The 15,549-nt window shown below is 41.7% G+C and overlaps 1 protein-coding gene across 1 annotated transcript in view; it reads left to right on the top strand.

Annotated features, from left to right (window-relative positions):
• Window positions 1-15,549, top strand: part of nphp1 (nephronophthisis 1) — a 153,169-nt gene continuing 137,620 nt past the window's right edge. Inside the window, exons 1-3 of the mRNA XM_072551414.1 lie at window positions 1-179; window positions 2,609-2,667; window positions 5,036-5,096. Of these exons, the coding sequence (XP_072407515.1) occupies window positions 117-179; window positions 2,609-2,667; window positions 5,036-5,096 (183 nt within the window). The 5' untranslated portion in view covers window positions 1-116. The remainder of the gene's footprint in view (window positions 180-2,608; window positions 2,668-5,035; window positions 5,097-15,549) is intronic.

A 15,549-nucleotide genomic window follows, 5' to 3' on the forward strand; every position in this document is an offset into this window, starting at 1 on the left:
GACGCCACGCGCGGGCGCGAGCAACGCTGCCATGGCAACGGCCGGCTCCGCGAGGGAAGAAGCGGCCGTTATAAACGGTGCTGGGGTTCCGCGGTGACCCTCCGTCCCTTGAGCCCATGGCCTTGCGGAAGGGGCCCCTGCTGTCGGTGCAGCTGACCGCCAACAAACTCCAGAGCCAGGTAGCCGCAACTGGCCGCCGGTGGGTGGGATCTGATCGGTTCCCCCACGCCCCCCCTTTGGTCTCTGCAGGCGGGTGTCGGTGATTTGTACATTGTTACAGGGGTCTGCCCCATGTTGGGAAGGCCACCTCGATTGCCTTTGCGGTTCCAAACAGCACGAATAACATGCCTCTTCCATAATTAATGGTGAAGACAGTGAGATGTAGGCGCAGATTGAGTAGGCCGTTGAGTATGCTCTGCACCGCCATTCAGTGAGATCGTGGCTGATCCGATAATCCTCAACTCCCTTTACCCCCCAATGATCCACTTACTGGTCTTTAGATTAGATTAGATTCCCTACAATATGGGAACAGGCCCTTCGCCCCAACAAGTCCACACCGACCCTCCAAAGAGGAACCCAGCCAGACCCATTCCCCTATATTTCCCTCTGACTAATGCACCTAACACTATGGGTCATTTAGCATGGCCAGTTCACCTGACCTGTGCATCTTTGGACTGTGGGAGGAAACCCACAAAGACACAGGGGGAACGTGCAAACTCCACACAGACTGTCGCCCAAGGTGGGAATCGAACCCGGATCCCTGTGAGGCAGCAGTGTTAGCCACTGAACCACCGTACTGCCCTCAGTCCTGACTAGGAGAAAGTGAGGGCTACAGATACTGGAGATCAGCGTCAAAAGGTGTCTTTACTACAGAGGTCTATCAAGGCTGAGTTGTTAGAAGTATACTCACGACTGAGGTACTGTTGAAAAGTGTGGCACTGGAAAAGCACAGCACGTCAGGTGGCATCCGAGGAGCAGGAAAGTCGACATTTCGGGTTTAAGCCAGTCATCAGGAATTCCTCGGATGCTGTCTGACCTGCTGTGCTTTTCCAGTGCCACACTTTTCAACTGTACCTCAGTCGTGAGTATACTTCTAACAACTCAGCCTTGATAGACCTCTGTAGTAAAGAATTCCACAGATTCACCACCCAAATCACAGTCAGATAGCTGGTGCAGACATGGACGGACTGAATGGCTTCCATCTGCACCCTAACAAATCCACGATTCAATGGGGGATAAAATCCACAAAGACAAACATGGGCATTATTGAAAAAGGTATAACTATTGTAGGGCTTTTGCAGTGTGCAGTGATAGTGTCCCTGCCTCTGAGCCAGTTGGTCTGGATCATGTCCTTGCTCCAGAGATGTGCCACAGCATGTCTGAACATGCTGATCAAAATATCTATCATCAAAATGTCGATTGGTAAAATGGTGTCAGGCAGTGGTTATTTGTATCTGAATTACAAATTTACTGGATGCCAATAGAATCATCACTGCACAGTGGAAAAAAGAATTGATAAGTTTGCCAAGGACTAATCTTGCACTTCTGCTGTTAAAAACCAAACTGGATTAGTATTTTCCTTCACAAAAGAGTGCTTGCCACCAGCATTCCTGTTCAAGAGCACATATGTGGATATCCTGAAATGTACTGAGAAATTAAATAATGGGCTCTTCAAACCAGTTGTCAGTTTGGAGAAATTTCCAGTGTAAGTCATGACTGTGTAAATATAAATTGCCAATGTGCAGAATAACTATTTCTCATTGGAGTTTGTTGCCTGCCCAATACAAAAATGTTTAACAGGAAATTTGCCTACCATCCTGTACCTTTGTCAGCCTTGCAAGTAACTCTTAGTAGCTTCTGAATTGGCTTAATACCATTCATTGTAAAGAATAATCAATAAGTCCAGCATAATTCTCTTTAGGGGAGTTGGGTTGGGAATAACGAGATTAAGGTAGAGGCTTTGTTCATTTCACTAAAATTGCAAAATCATTGAATCGTTCTATGTCCAAAGAAATAAACAGGTTTAATCGAAGATTAATCGTATCCCAGATTTCTATCATCTATGGCAAAAAAAGTGCTTCAATGTTTTAAACTGTGTATTCTTTTATATGAAATGTACGATCACGTTGACCTATGCTAATAAGGTTTAGTATTTGAATCATAAGGCTAATTAATGCCAACTGATCTGTTAGGAAGTATAGTACCTTGAAGGTAGGAAACAGAAGATGTTGGTGAACAAGTTGGACCAAAGAGTCTGTTTCTGTGTGTACAACTCTATAACTGCAGGTGCTACTCTTCCCCCATCACTGGCATTCCTAGGGGGATATGAGCAAAAATATCAATGGCGATTTTTGAATTTTCTCTGCTAAATTCATTTAGGACTATATAACTTATAATACTCAAAGTCATCTATGTTATCTTCCAGAACATACTTAATCTATGCACGAGTATCATGGCTTTCATTAAAATTTGATGATTCAGAATTCAAACAAGTTAGTGTTCTGCTATCATGAAAAATGTTCAACATTTATATGTTCACTGACCGACAAATATATTAAGCTGTGACACAACTTGCGCAAATTATGTTTTTGTTATATTATATCTTAAGGTTGATGCCTTGTTGAAGGATGTTAAGCAGCCTGATAAAAGAGAGAAAGTTTATGAGAGGTAAGTTGCTTGCTTGCTGACCTCTAAATTGTTTTCACACTTGTACAGTAGTTTGGCCAGATTTTTGACTGGCAACTTAACATTTCTTTCACTGATATCAACAATGACTTCTTGAATGTTAGGATAATGGGCAGTCACAGTTCCTGTTAATATTGCACTACGCTTCTTATCTCATTGCAATACTGAAAGTTTTAAAGGCTTTCATTGCCCTGCCTTTTGCTACGTGTGCCTTACTTTACACCACCACCTATCTCCTGCATCCCTGTGTTTGATGATCTACATCGGCTCCTGAGTAACAGCCAAAATTTAAAATCCTTATCCTTGTTTACAAATCCCTGCATAGCTTCACCGTTTCTTTGTTATATTCTGCAACCCAATTCCTTTATTTCTGCACTCCTCTAATTCTGACCTCTTCATTTAATTGCTCCACTATTGACAATTAAGCCTTTAACTGTCAAGGTCTTAAGCTCTCACTTTCTCTGCTTAAAACTCTTGCATCCTTGAACCTACTCTTTAAAATCTACTTTGATGAACCTTTTACACATCTGCCCTAATATTTCTTTATTTGGCTCATGTGTCAAACTTTGTTTGATTGTATAGATTGAACAGAGATTAGATTACTTCAGAGATTAGATTACATTACAGTGTGGAAACAGGCCCTTTGGCCCAACAAGTCCACACCGACCCGCCGAAGCGTAACCCACCCATACCCCTACATTTACCCCTTACCTAACACTACGGGCAATTTAGCATGGCCAATTCACCTGACCTGCACATCTTTGGACTGTGGGAGGAAACCGGCGCACCCGAAGGAAACCCACGCAGACACGGGGAGAACGTGCAAACTCCACACAGTCAGTCGCCTGAGGCGGGAATTGAACCCGGGTCTGGCGCTGTGAGGCAGCAGTGCTAACCCCTGTGCCACCACGCCGCCCACAATTTGGTCCCTTGAGCCTGCTCTACCATTCAATAGCTGATCTGTTTATGTTACAAATCCACATTCATATACTCAATAACCCTTAACTCCTTTACCTAACAATAATCTATCCACCCCTATCATAAAAACATTCAATGACCTTGCCCACTGCATTCTGAGGCAGAGAATCCTAAAGTTATATAGCCTCTGAGAAATGAAATTGCTCCTCATTTCTGTTGTGAAAAGCGAACCCCTAATTTTAAAATAGTGCTCCCTTGTTCTGGACTGATCTATAATCCTTCCATGTCCATTCATCAAGATCATTTGGAATCTTATCAATTCAGTCAAGTCATAGCTTGCTTCTCTAAACTCCAGTGGAAAGAAGCCCAGCCCATCCAAACTATTCTCATAAGACAATCTGCTTATTTCCGGTATCAATCTCGGTGTCAATGATGCTGTGAAGTGCCTTTGAAATAAATCTAAGTCTGTGTAGTTCTGCATCGTCTTTCCCTTTACTGTTTATTGGTCTTAACCATTCCTTTGCAAGTTTTCAAAGATTTTTCTTGCCCTTTTAATAGTTTCACAATCTAGAGACCATGATGCCTACTTTATAATTGTGTGTTTAAATAACTAGATTGTTGAACAAGGATGCTTTCACACTAGCTTGACTTTTCCCAACAGTTTTGTTGTAAAAAGAAAACTTTGATGAATGCCATAGCATATCACAGCAATCTCCACGTCTTTTCAACACAGCAGGGGACAATCTACTTGAATGTGTTTAATTTGCTATTGAATATCTCCAATTTTTTAAAATCACCCCACCAACGGTAGTCATGCCTTCAACTGTTAAAGTCTTAAAGCTCAGGGATTCCTAATTCTCTGGATTTCTGTTTTCCTTCAAGACATCCTTAAAATATATCTCTCCTTGACTAATCTTTAGGGGCTGTGTATTCTGTTTATTTGAGCAAAACTACATGCGTTCTAAACCACCTTCACACCTCTGTTGTCCATCTCAGTTATAGTATTGGAAATCTGACCTCATTACTGTAGCTTTTTACTTCTTGTATCAGCTAGATGAATTTACATCTATAGAGTTAAATCGTCTTTCAATGTTCACCTTTTACAGGGACTGGACTTTTCATATCTACTAATTTCAAGGAAATAATAATTGGAGTCAAAATTGTGGAATTTAGTTAATACATAACTACAAAATTTGCTATGTCTTTTGCCTAAAACAATGTTCAGATTGTTGTGACCATTGGAATGTATAGTATCCTTTCAGTTGATTGCACCTTGGAGAGTAAGAACAGCAAGTTAAAGCATGCTACTACCATCACAGTTTGCCTGTGCATCAAAACGTGTTTGAGGTCATTAGCTTTATAGTTTGTATTTTTCTGCTTTTACGTGGTTCTGTAAACAACTTTGTTTTACAAGACATTTTGGGGTTTACAGATGCATCCTACTAAAGAAATCAGTGGATGAAACCTTGGAGACACTACGCAAGTTGAAGAAAGTAAGTTTAAAATTTAATAAGCTTGTTGCCTTTATCTCTTAATGGTTGAAGCATTTCAGTTTTTCACCTTGTAGAAATCTCATTATGATTTGGTCTGAAAGCTTTTAAGAAAAATGTTCCTTCATGTATCCTGTTGGGCAGTTGTACCATTGTGGATTTTTTTTTTAAGCAAGTCCAAATAAGCCCCATATGACAAAGCAATGTCACACACAACAACACATTTCATTCATTAATTTCTGGTCATCTGGCAGGCACAACAGTCTCTTATTTCATGTAGGATTATCTTTAAAGGGGAAAATTTTAATGGGGCCAACTCTTATTCTGTAAAAAGAGCTAATGGCCAACATATTGATTGAGTCATCCAATATACATGTACCCCTTCTTCCAGTAGAGGAGCATTGGTGATTGCATCCTGCTTTATGAAACAACAGAGTGGAATCAAAAATTCAATGTCCAGTTGTACAAAACAGGCTTGCTCTTCTGAAATTTCTGCAATTTGGTGGAATTATGATATTTGAATTAGAGTCATAGAGATGTACAGCACAGAAACAGACCCTTCGGTCCAACCCATCCATGCTGACCAGATATCCCAACCCAATCTAGTCCCACCTGCCAGCACCCGGCCCATATCCTTCTCAACCTTCCTATTCATATACCCATCCAAATGCCTTTTAAATGTTGCAATTGTACTAGTGAAATTTTATCCTTTAATTCTCTTTCCGTCTAACCTCCACCCCTCTCCAAATCTCAGAAAACTCAGACAAAAGTTGCCATTAATGATGCCAGGAGTAGACTGAGGGAGTTGTTGCTCGTCACCTAAGGAGGACAAGCTTTTGCTGCTGGCCACTTGTTGGGACTACTGGTTTCAGAGGTCCTGTGGATGGGGAAGAGGAGCAGCAGAGATGAAGTCTTTCCCTCCGTATGGCAGACTTGATCACCAGTGTCAGTGTTGTTGATATCAACCACTCATCAAGGATTGATTAAGTGTATGGCTTAGTTTATTTAAAATCATAAAACATGTTTGAAGTTGTAAAACAAATTTAGAACAGAACACTGGAGTTCACTGTGTTCTGTATACACATTCATTCAGACTGAGTGGAGTTTACATAAAGCCCCTTTCTTACGTGCTTAAAAGATAAAGCCTTTTGTGGCGCAGTGGCAGTGTTCCTACCCCTGAACCAGAAGGCACGGAGTTCAAGTCCCACCTACTGCAGAAATGTGTAATAGCATTTATAAACAAGTTGATTATAAAAATACGTTTAAAAAGCCTCTTAAAGGTACAGTGTACTCCTGCATTCCAAAAGTTATTTGCAATAACTGGTAATCCTATTTTTCATGTGTATGTAGTTTACTGAAAAATCTGGATCGCATGGTGGTGATTTTGTCTGGATTTCCACAATCAGTGATACTGCCTATTGTTCTGACTTGTCAACTTTTTCCCTCTATATTCTTGGAGACCTCGACCTCAGAGGTTCTTTGTTTTCTTCTGTCACCTGCTTGGATTCTGTCACTAAAGTGTCAATTTTGACATTAGTTTCTGACCATGACAGTTTTCTGAGCGGTTGGTCATAGATGGCCATATTTGCTATCCATCTACACTTTTCTTTTGCCATTTTCTCAAGCAGTACTTTTTGTACATAAGCCAGTGTTTCTGAGGTTGCTCCTGTGGAGCATGTTAGCATCCCCGTGTTTTCCTGTAAATTGGGAAGCTTTTTATTGAATTGTGATTCACAACTTGTAGTTCACCTTGCTTACTTTTTTTTCCCTCTTTCAGCTCTTTGTTTAGTTTTATGAGTGTAAAGGCTTCACTATCTCCAAGATGGTATTCTAAGTTTTGGCTTTATCTTGAAATGGTTGTTTAATCTTTTACACTTGGGTTTTCAGCTTTCTATGGACAGCAGATTTGCTGGTTCTTAAGAGAGTGAGGTTTCTATTTTTCTTTCATATTCAGTTCAGTATGTATTTCTTGAGTAGCCTGCAGTGGTTTCTGTTGTGGCTCTGACATTTGACTGATTCCATGTATTATGACTACTCCAAAATTGCAACTTGCTGGTAAACCTGCAGTTGCAGGTTAGCAGTGCCTATGATGTAACACATCTGCAACATCAAAATACATAGAACAGTACAGCACAGTCCAGGCTCTTAAGCCCTCAATGTTGTGCCGGTCTTTTATCCTACTCTAAGATCAGACTAACCTACATACCCTTCATTGTACTAACTTCCATGTAGCTATCCAAGAGTCTTTTAAATGTCCCAAATGCATCTGATTCTACTACTACTGCTGGCAGTGCATTCCACGCACCTACCACTCCCTGAGTAAAGAACCTAACTCTGACATCTCCCCTAAATCATCCATGAACCTCTTTAAAATTATGCCCCCTCGTTATAGACATTTCTGCCATGGAAAAATGTCTCAGTCTGTGCTCTCTATCTATGCCTCTCAACATCTTGTCCACCTCTATCAAGTCACCTCTCACCTTTCTCCGTTTCACTGAGAAAAAACATAGATCCCTCAACCTTTTTCATAAGACATGCTCTCCAGTCCAGGCAGGATCCTGATAAATCTTCTTTGCACCCTTTAAAGCTTTCCTATAATGAGGTGAACAGAACTGAACACAATATTCCAAGTATGGTGTAACCAGGACTCTGTAGAGCTGCAGCATAACCTCGTGGCTCTTAAATTCAATCCCTCTGCTATTGAAAGCCAACACACCATAAGCCTTCATAACAACCCTATCAACTTGGGGGCAATTTTGAGGGATCTAAAGACATGGACCCCAAAATCCCTCTGTTCCTACACTGCCAAGAATCCTGCCTTTAACCCTGTATTCTGCATTTAAATTCAACCATCCAAAGTGAATCACTTCACTTTTTTCCAGGTTGAACATCATCTGCCACTTATCAGCCCAGTTCTGCATCCTGTCAATGTCTTGTTGCAACCTACAACAGCCTTCCACACTATCCACAACTCCACTAACCTTCGCATCATTGGCAAACTTACTAACCCATCCTTCCACTTCCTCATCCAAGTCATTTATAAAAATCACAAAGAGTAGAGGTCCCGGAACCGATCCCTGTGGATCACCATTGGTCACCCTCTGTCTTCTATGGGCCAGCCAATTATGTATCCAGACAGACAGGCTTCCCTGTATCCCATGCCTCCTTATTTTCTGAATTAGCCTAAAGTACATCTACACTACATCCACTGCTATACCTTCATCTACCTTTGTCACATCCTCAAAGAATTCAAGAAGGTTTGTGAGGCATGACCTGCCCCTCACAAAGCCATGCTGACTATCTCTAATCAAACAATGGTTTTTCTAAGGAATCATAAATCCTGTCTGTCAGAATCCTCTCCAATACTTTGCCCACCACTGACATAAGACTAACTGGTCTGTAATTCCCAGGATGATCCCTATTTCCTTTCTTGAACAAAGGATTAACATTTACCAGCCAGTAATCATCTGGTACTACTACAGTAGACAGTGAGGCTGAAAAAGATCATTGCCAATGGTGCAACAATCTCTTCCCTCACTTACTGTAGTAACCTAGAGTATATCCCACCCGGCCCAGGGGATTTATCTATTCTTACGATGTTCAAATTTTTCAGCATATCGTCTTTCCTGACATCAACCTATTCTAACATATTAGTCTTTTTCTTGTTGACCTCAGAAACGTCAAGGTCTCTCTTATTAGTTAATATTGAAGCAAAGTCTTCATTAGGGACCTCCCCTACCCCCTCTTACTCTAGTCATAACTTCCCTCCACTATCCTCGATTGGCCCTACCCTCACTCTGGCCATCCTCTTATACCTCACATAAGTGTAAAATGCCATAACATTTTCCCTAATCCTATTCGCTAAAGCTTTTTCATGTCCCTTTCTAGCTCTCCTAAGTCCATTCTTCACTTCCTTCCTGGCTACCTTGTAACCCTGTAAAACCCTGTCTGATCCTTGCTTCTTCAACCTTAAGTAAGTGTACGTCTTCCTCTTGACTAGATGTTCCACATGCCTTGTCACCCAAGGTTCTTTTTAACTTACGATCCCTTCTTTCCCTTATGGGTCAAACCTGTCCAGCACTATCAGCAGGTGCTTCCTAAACATCCTTCACATTTCTATTGTGCATTTCCCTGAGAACATCTGTTCCCAGTTTAGGTCCCCCAATTCCTACCTAATAGCATTGTAATTCCCCCTCACCCAATTAAGTACTTTCCCATCCTATCTGCTCATATCCTTCTCCATGACTGTAGTAAAAGTCATGGAGTTGTGATCACTATCACCGAAATGCTCCCCCACCAAGAGATCTGACACCTCACCTGGTTCATGCCAAACACCAAATCCAATATGGCCTCCCGTCTAGTTGACCTATCTACATTTTGAGTCAGGAACCCTTCCTGGACACACACCAGCAAAAACTGCTCCACCCAAACTATTTGAACTAAGTAGGTTCCAATCAATATTAGGGAAGTTAAAAACACCCATGACAACAATCCTGTTAGTTCTGCACTTTGCAAAATCAGTTGCCCAGTCTGCTCCTCTGTGTCTCTGTTGCTCCTGGGGGGCCTGTAGAAAACTGACTACTCCTTTCCTGTTTCTGACTTCACCCATACTGACTCTGTGGACAAACTCTCCTTGACGATCTCTCTTTCTGTGATACTGTCCCTGATTTGTAATTCCAATCCTCCACCTCTTTTATCTCCCCCTCTATTCCTTTTGAAACATCTAAACCCTGGAACATCCAACAACCATTCCTGCCAGTATGATATCCAAATCTCAACAATGGCCACAACATCATAATTCCAAGAAGTACTGATCCATGCTCTGAGTTCATCACCCTTATTCCTGATACTTCTTGCATTAAAATAGGCACACTTCAACCCATCACACTGACTGCATCTTTGCCCTGTCAAGTTCTTATCCCTCTTCACTGACTGTCTGCACGCTGTATTTGGCTGTTCATTATGATCCATAGCTCTGGTTCCCATCCCCCTGGCAACCCTCTCAAAGAGCTCTAGCAAACCTCCCACTTGCGATATTAATGCCCCTCCAGTTCAGGTGCAACCCGTCCTCCTTATACAGGTCTCACCTTCCCCAAAACTTATCTGAAGTCTTCTCTCTTACACCAGCCCTGTAGCCTCGTGTTCATCTGCACTCGCTCTCTATTCGTAACCTCACTAGCACATGGCACTGGTAGCAATCCTGAGGTTATTACTCTACTCATCCTGCCTTCTAGCTTCCAACCTAACGCCAACCTAAGTAGATTGTTTATACTTGCATTCCAGCCTGATTGATCCCACATATGGAATTGATGTATTGCTATATATTGAGGATTTTACAGTAATAGATTTCATTAAGCCTTCTCATATATGTAAGTACATTATTTGTTAAATTTGCAGGGTTGGTGTTTGATACTGGCTCCTGTATTCATCTTTACTATAACACATAATTACAAATATTCTGAGGACGATTCACTTGAAACTTTGTGAACACTTTGACAGGGCTTAATGACATTGATGTTTTCTGTGAGATTGACATTGTTAAACTACTCATTATCTCATTTTGTATTTGGTCTGATAATTCGATCATTTTACATATACTCCTCTGGTGGGATATCAGGAGGTATGTTTTGGAGCTTGAAAGTACTAAACTCTTTGGGTTCCTCATCTAATTACCTTTTTCTGCCACATGACTTGTAAAATTGATAGAAAACTATGTATTTCTTTGGTGTGTGCGGAAGACCATATATTGTGCTTTTGCAAGTAGTTGGGAAAGGTGAAATAAGGGACCCAGCATTGACCCCTGTAATATGCCACTGGACACAGGCCTCCAGACCATAAACTATAGGAGTGGAATTAGGCCAGTCGGCCAATGAGTCTAATCTGTCATTCACTGTTCTCTCCTTGTAACCTGCAATCCCCTTCCTACTCAGAAATCTATCCATCTCTTTCTTAAATACACTCAAATCACTTGGCTTCCACAGCTTTCTGCAGTAATGATTTCCCTGGGTTAACTACTCTCTGGCTGAAGAAATTCCTTTTCATCTCCGTTCACTCTGAGCCTCTGCCTTCCGGTCCGAGTTTTGTCTTCTAGGGTTAACATCTTATCCATGTCTAACCTATCCAAGTATCCAAGTATCTCAGTGTTCTTTAAGTTTCAATGAAATCCCACCCCCACCCCCTCCCCCATCCTTCTAAACTCCATCGAGTCCAGACTCAGACTCTTCATATTGCAAACCCTTCTTCCCCCAGAATCATTTTGTAAATGCATGACAGAAATATGGAGGTTGTTTAGGAAGCACTTGCTGATAATGCTATTCCACTGAGGCAAGGAAAGGATGATAGATTGAAAGAACCTTGGTTGATGAGGAATGTGGGACAACTAGTCAAGAGGAAGAAGGGAGCTTACTTAAGGTTGAGGAGGCAAGGATCAGACAGGGCTGTAGAGAGTTACAAGGTAGCCAGGAGGGAACTGAAGAATGGACTTAGGAGAGCTAGAAAGGGACATAGAAAAGTTTTAGCAGGTACGACTAAGGCAATCCCTAAGGCATTCTTCACTTCTGTGAGGAACAATAGGATGGCCAGAGTGAGGATAGGGCCGATCAGGGATAGTGGAGGGAAGTTGTGACTGGAGTCTGAGGAGGTAGTGAAGGTCCTTAATGAATACTTGGCTTCAGTATTGACGTTTCTGAGGACAGCGTGAAACAGACTGGTACACTTGAACAGGTTGATGTTAACAATGAGGATGTGCTGAAAATTTTGAAAATCATAATGATAGATAAATCCCCTGGGCTAGACAGGATATACCTGGGTTACTACAGGAAGCGAGGGAAGAGATTGCTGCACCATTGGTGATGATCTTTGCGTCCTCACTGTCCACTGGAGTAGTGCCAGATGAGTGGTGGGTGGCAAATGTTATTCCCTTGTTCAAGAAAGGGAATAGGTAAAATCCTGGGAATTACAGAGCAGTCAGTCTCAGGTCTGTATTGGAGACGATTCTGAGAGACAGGGATTTATGATTATTTGGAAAACCATAGTTTGATTAGAGATAGCATAGCTTTGTGAGGGGCAGGTCCTGCCTCACTAATGTTATTGAATTCTTTGAGGATGTGACAAACACATTGATGAAGGTAGAGCAATGGATGTGGTGCACATGGATTTTAGCAAGGCGTTTGATAAGCTTCCCCATGGTAGCCTCGTTTAGAAAGTAAGGAATCATGGGATACAGAGAAACCTGTCTGTCTGGATACAGAATTGGCTGGCCCATAGAAGATAGAGGGTAGTGATGGAGAAAGTGAGAACTGCAGGTGTTGGAGATCAGAGTCGAGAGTGTGATGCTGGAAAAGCACAGCAGGTCAGGCAGCTTCCGAGGAACAGGAGAATCAACGTTTCAAGCTTAAGCCCTTCATCTTGAATGGTCATCAGGACATAGGGTGGGGGTAGATGGAAAGTATTCAGCCTGGAGCTTGGTGACTAGTGTTGTTCTACAGGGATCGGTTCTGGGACCTCTGCTGTTTGTGATTTTTATAAATGACTTGGATGAGGAGGTGTGAGGGCGGGTTAGTAAGTTTGCTGATGACACAAAGGTTGGTGGAGTGATAGATAGCATGGGGGGTTGTAGGTTGCAATGGGATATTGACAGGATGCAGAACCAGGCTTGTAAGCGGCACATGGAGTTCAACCTGGAAAAGTGTGAAGTGATTCACTTTGGAAGGTTGAATTAGAATGCAGAACACAGGGTTAAAAGCAGGATTCTTGACAGTGTGGAGGAACAGACTGATCAGAGAGATCTTGGGGGCCACGTCCGTAGATCCCTCAAAGTTGCCACCCAAGTTGATAGGGTTGTCAAGAAGGCGTACGTTGTGTTGGCTTTCATTAGCAGGGAAATTGAGTTTAAGAGCCACACGGTTATGCTATAGCTCTGTAGACCCCTGGTTAGACCACACTTGGAATATTGTGTTCAGTTCTGTTTGCCTCATTATAGGAAGAATGTGGAAGCGTTGAAGAGGTGCCAGAGGAGATTTACCAGGATGCTGCCTGGATTGGAGGGCCTGTCTTATGAAGAAACATTGAGGGAGCTAGGTTTTTTCTCATTGAAGTGAAGAAGGATGAGAGGTGACTTGATAGATGATGAGAGGCATAGATAAAGTGGATAGCCAGTGTGGAAATGGCTGTCATGAAGGGGCATAACTTTAAGGTGTTTGGAAGAAGGTTTAGGGGAGATGTCAGTGGTAGGCTCTTTACTCAGAGAATGATAGGTGCATGGAAAGCACTACCAGCAGTGCTGGTAGAGTCAGATACATTAGGGACATTCAAGCGACGCTTGGCTCGGATCATGGAAGATAGTACAATGAAGGGTACGTAGGTTAGTCTGATCTTAGAGGAGGATAAAAAGTCGGCACTATGTTAAGGGCTGAAGGACCTGTACTGTGCTGTACTATTCTACTTTCTAAACCTCCTTTGGATCCATTCCAAAGCCACTACATCCTTTCTTAGATATGGGGTCCAAAACTGCTCACAATATTCCAAATGCAATCTAACCAGACCTTTATACAGCTTCAGCAGTACATTTCTATTAGGCAAAAGTGAGGACTGCAGATGCTGGAAACCAGAGTTTAGATTAGAGTGGTGCTGGAAAAGCACAACAGGTCAGGCAGCATCCGAGGAGCAGCAAAATCAACGTTTCGGGCAAAAGCCCTTCATCAGGAATAGAGTACATTTCCATTGTTGTACTCAAGTCCTCTTGAAATGAATACTAATGTTGCATTTGCCTTCCCAAATGTCAACTGAACCTGCATGCTAATTTGATACACTATCTACAAATATAGTGCCTTTTCCAAGTTTTAATGTCATTCATCAACACTTAAATCATCTCTATAAAACTGCTCACAGCTAGGTGGAGTAGAGACAGGGAAGACATACCGGAGTTAAAGCGGCTCACAAAGCATGGATGGGTGGAACAATAGAGCTGCATAGTACCATTCATTTAGTTAATAGACCCTGAGCATTGACATCATCCGATGTGTTTGTGGCATTTAACAATTATTGCCTCACATTACCCGCCACTCTTGTGCTGTCTAAAATTAAAACTAAATTTTAATGATCAAATGAACACGTAGTAAAATATTAAACTAAAACTACAAAATATCTAAAACTAATCTTAAAACGCTAATATACTTTAAAATACTAAACACAAATAAAATATCGATATTATAAAATGTCCAATATCAAAATAATACCCAAAGAACATTTTTTGGGTGGCACGGTGTCTCAGTGGTTAGCACTGCTGCCTCACAGCGCCAGGCCGCCCAGGTTCGATTCCAGCCTCAGGTCACTGTCTGTGTGGAGTTTGCACATCTCCCCGTGTCTGCATGCATTTCCTCTGGGTGCTCCGGTTTCTTCCCACAGTCCAAAGATGTGCAGGTGAATTGGCCATGGTAAATTGCCCATGTTAGGTGCATTAGTCAGAGAGAAATGGGTCTGGGTGGGTTACTCTTCGGAGGGTTGGTGTGGATGGTTGGGCCGAAGGGCCTGATTCCACACTGTAGGGAATCTAATCTAATCTAATCTAATCTAAACATCATAAAAGCTGTACAGATAAAGTCTTTTAGTTGTCACTAAATATTAAACAAACTAGAGTATAGAGTGTGCCCTGTTTGACCCCTTTGGCATTTTATAATAAAATCTGTCTTCAATTACAATGGTATTATTCATATATAGATTAGCAATTAATTAGATGAATTCTTTTGGGAGGGCCACTCTTTGTAATGCTTTAGGAAGCAGCTTATGCCCAGTCAAGTCAAATGCTTTGATCCAATCGATAAAGACAACTGAGAGGTTTTTTTATATATTCCTTTTTGCTCCTTTGACAATGTTATCTACAATAGCAATGTTTTCATTGCATCCAGAGGGTGTAGCAAGGAACCCTTTTGCCTAAAATTCAACTCAACTGCACCACTTAGTCTCTTAGTTAATATCTTATTAAATAAGCAAAAGAGGATGGGACCTATAGTAATTACCTTCCTATAGTAATTATCTGTATCTTTTAGGCTCTCCTCATCTTCTGTTTTTAGGATTAAAACTGTTCTACTATTGGAGATCTGGAACAACACTTGACTTTAACCATAAAGAAGAGTTAAAAATCACACAACAACAGGTTGTATTCCAACAGATTTATTTGGAAGCACTAGCTTTTGGTGTGCTGCTCCTTTATTAGTTAGCTACCTGATGAAGGAGCAGCACTCTGAATACTAATGCTTCCAAATAAACCTTGAGAGTGGGGTGCTGGAAAAGCACAGTAGGTCAGGCATCATCCGAGGGGCAGGAGAATTGATGTTTCGGGCGTAAGTCTTTCATCAGAAATTCTGATAGATTCCAAATAAAGCTGTTGGACTATAACCTAGTGTTGTGTGATTTTTAACTTTGTTCAACCCAGTCCAGCACCAGCATCTCCACATCT

Source organism: Chiloscyllium punctatum, chromosome 3, assembly GCF_047496795.1.
Source record: "Chiloscyllium punctatum isolate Juve2018m chromosome 3, sChiPun1.3, whole genome shotgun sequence".
NCBI lineage: Eukaryota > Metazoa > Chordata > Chondrichthyes > Orectolobiformes > Hemiscylliidae > Chiloscyllium > Chiloscyllium punctatum.